Genomic DNA, 3158 nt, shown 5'->3' with positions numbered 1-3158 from the left:
ACCATGAATGAGCTTGTCTAGGATGCTGGGACAGGAATAACTGAATGGCTGGCCCGGGCCACAGCTCCTGAACTCTGCTATGGGCAATCCAGGACACACTCCTACCCTCTGTCACCAGGAGCTGCAGGGCTCCTAGGATGTCCTGGAGACTCTGCTCTAAATGATCCACCACTTCATGAATCCATTTGATACCAACCGCTTAAGGTCTACTGAGTACCAAAGGCAGGGGGCCACGTGTCTGTGAGACCAGCCTTGCCTTCAGGAGTGCCTAGATTAGTAGGGGTGTGCGAGGAAGGCTTTCCCATGATGGGACATCTTGGGCGCAGACCGACAGGTCAGGGAGAAATGAGAACCGATCCACACTAAAGGGTCAAGTTCGAACACCAACTAACCAGGCGTCATGTGCTGCAAGGTGAATATCGGACGGTAAATATAATTATATTCACATGAGCTCGGGCCAGGCTGCATCAACAAAAGTGAAACTACCTGGGAGCTGTAATCAGCATGCACGCCTCCTCTCAAACGCAGCGCGGCGCTGGGTAGGGGCGTCCCCAGCCTTCCCCCGACCCCGCCCCTGGAGCCGCCGGTTGATAGCCCGCGGGCCGGGCCTCGGGCGCCACCTGCTGGTCGCGCTGCGCAGCGGCAGCGGGACCCCAAGCGCCGGAGCGCGGGTCCCAGCGATGCCAGACTTCGCGCAGCGGGCGGCGTTTCCAGATACCGCTCCCGGTGGGAGCCTAACCCCGACGGCTGGCGACCTTGGGGGACCAGTCCTGGGGTAGGAGCAGGAGGCCGGGTCAGTGTTGCTTAGGGGGCCCGCCTGCCCCCTCGGGAGCTGACGCTGCGGTACCGCACGCCCTTGTGGGACAGCCCGCTCCGGGCCCGTGTAGTTTCTTGGGGTGGCGGGACGGAGGGAGGAGCCTGTCAGGGTCCGAGCCGGGGCAGTGGAGGGGGAAAGTAGTGGGTGGAGCCTAAGGAGGAGCTGTTCCTGCGCTGTCCCTCGCCTGCCACTGGCCCCAGCTCACCTCTCGTCCGGAGAAATGACGGGCACGCCTGGCGCCGCTGCCACCCGGGATAGCGAGACTCCCCAGCGCTCCCCGCCCTGCAGTCCGAGCTATGACCTCACGGGAAAGGTGGGTGGGCACTGCGCCCAGAGATGGGGACTCCCGTGCCTGCTCTGAGGGCCACCCCTCCCGCGCCCTTCGCCCTGAGACCTTGGCGTTCCCGGACCCAAGAGCCTTTCTGGCTGCGTCTGCTTTGGACTCAGCCCTTCCCTCAGGCTGCAGAGTGGGGAGGGAGGGTCGAAACACAGCCCCTGGGCCCATCCCAATTTCCAGGGATCTGGGATGGCTCATCTGAGACTGGAAGAGGAAGGTCGGAAGTGACTCCCCATCCCAATTTTCTTCTGCCACACGCCAGCTAATCCGAGCCCCCGGAAATCCCATGCTTCTCGGCAAGGGTTAACTCTACTGGGTACAGGCACCCGAAGTACTAAGAAATAGGGATGCCTAGACACCCAGAGAGGACGCCCCCTGGCGGCCGAGCTACTTGCGGTTAATGCCCTTTTCCCAGCTGAGCTCTCAGCTGAGACTTGGCATCCAGTTTCAAGGCCTTAGGCTCTAAACTCTTTAGCTCCCCGGGTGCCCACCCCCCAAGTCCTATCTCTTCCCCTTCCGCCAGTTTCTCACACCTTCTTCCAGAAAGATGTTGCTAGCCAGAATGCAGGCCCACCTGCGAATTTTTAGAACCCGAGAAAGATCTCAGTGGTTAGTCACAAATTCCCCACCTGGGAGAGCACACCTCAGCTCTCTGGGCCTCCGAGCGTCCGCAGGGTGGCCCTGTACAGAAGCAGGTGAGGGTGGCGGTGGACATTGGTCTGTCTGTCCTCCCTCCGTGCCCTTGGAGCAGGCAAATCCCAGGAACTCTGAAAGAGGTGCAGAAGGAGCGCAGACCCACTCTTCATCTAGGCTTGGGAATAAACGAGGGGGCTATCCTGTCTCATGCTACATGGCCTTGAAGGAGACCTGCCTCTTTCTGTGCCTTGCTTTCCTCCCCACACATGGGGGCTCACTCTCCATAGGAGCCCATGGCCTCCACCCCCATTGTTTCAGAGGAAGCCACTTTACAAGTCACCCGCCCAGAGCTGTTGAGATAGGCGTCCTGTGTGGGCTCTGGGCAGGAAATGGGCCCCTGCGCCTTCTGTGGGAGGGGCACCGCTGAGGGCCAGCCCCCATGCTGGTGGGGACCACCTGACCTCCTTGCCAGACAAGCCAACTGAGCTGTTTGCCTAGGAGGTGGCGAGGCTGGTCCGCTGGTTGTGTTTAGTGGATTTGCCCGGCTGGGTAGGTGGCTGGCATCGTTTGCTCAAGGCAGCTGTGATCTGTCAGGTATACAGGAGCTCACTCTCCCTCCCTCCCTCCTTCCCCCATGGGGGCTGGGACCTAGGAGCCAGGGAGCAATGCAGGCTCCAGAGGGCCGCCCAGCCCTCCATCGTTCCCCGGGGCCAAGCAGCACCTGTGGAGACTTGGCCGCTGGCCTTCACCAGCCTGCGTGTCCCAAGACCACCCCTGGAGATTGAGTCCAGGACAGAATGGGAGGAGGCTGGCAGGAGGTCCTTGGATTGGATTAGAGGGGATGGGGGCTACCAGCAGGCGGTACCCAGTCCTGCACCGCTGTGCTGGAGTCTTAGGTCGTTCACGCCAGCATTATTGGTCCTAGCCATTGACTGACTTTAGAAAGGCCTAGCCACAGTGGAGACCATACCACAGAAGGGTTAAGGAATCGTCCCCAAGTCCCCAGTAAAACATTTATGAGCCAGGACCCCAGCCTTCATACACCTTTTACTGAGCCTCCCACTTCTCCACCAAAGTTAGTTAATCCCAACATCCCAGGCACACAGCAGGGAAGCCTTCGGGCGCCACTGTCAAGGTCAGAGCCTCAAAAATAACTGAAACCTAGTCCCTGCTCGACCCATGATGTGACCAGCACGCTGGGAAAGTGCAGCATTGGGGCCAGACGTCTGTTCTCCGGGATTAAGGAATGACTGGACAGAGGGCTGTCCTCTGCCACCCCATGGCCCCCAGAGAAGGGGAGGAGAGGCTGGCCAGGAGCGGGACACACCCCACCGCCCCACACTCCCTGCCCTGCAGGGGCCCAGTGAT

The 3158-nt window shown here is 60.5% G+C and overlaps 1 protein-coding gene across 3 annotated transcripts in view; it reads left to right on the top strand.

Annotated features, from left to right (window-relative positions):
* The window catches only part of RAB37 (RAB37, member RAS oncogene family), a 56809-nt gene that overhangs the window by 47411 nt on the left and 6240 nt on the right, over positions 1-3158 (top strand). The window contains exon 1 of one of the 3 annotated variants that reach the window (XM_006912255.3): positions 1001-1130. The exons of 1 other annotated variant lie outside the window; for it this stretch is intronic. In XM_006912255.3, coding sequence (XP_006912317.1) covers positions 1038-1130 — 93 coding nt within the window. In that variant the 5' untranslated portion in view covers positions 1001-1037. Of the gene's footprint in view, positions 1-1000; positions 1131-3158 lie in introns of those variants that run through there. One more of the 3 variants, XM_006912253.3, reaches the window with a different exon arrangement.

The sequence above is a fragment of the Pteropus alecto genome, unplaced genomic scaffold (assembly GCF_000325575.1).
Source record: "Pteropus alecto unplaced genomic scaffold, ASM32557v1 scaffold134, whole genome shotgun sequence".
NCBI classification, from domain to species: domain Eukaryota; kingdom Metazoa; phylum Chordata; class Mammalia; order Chiroptera; family Pteropodidae; genus Pteropus; species Pteropus alecto.
Note: the sequence above shows the minus strand (reverse complement) of the source record. Positions and strands in the feature narration are given on the sequence as shown.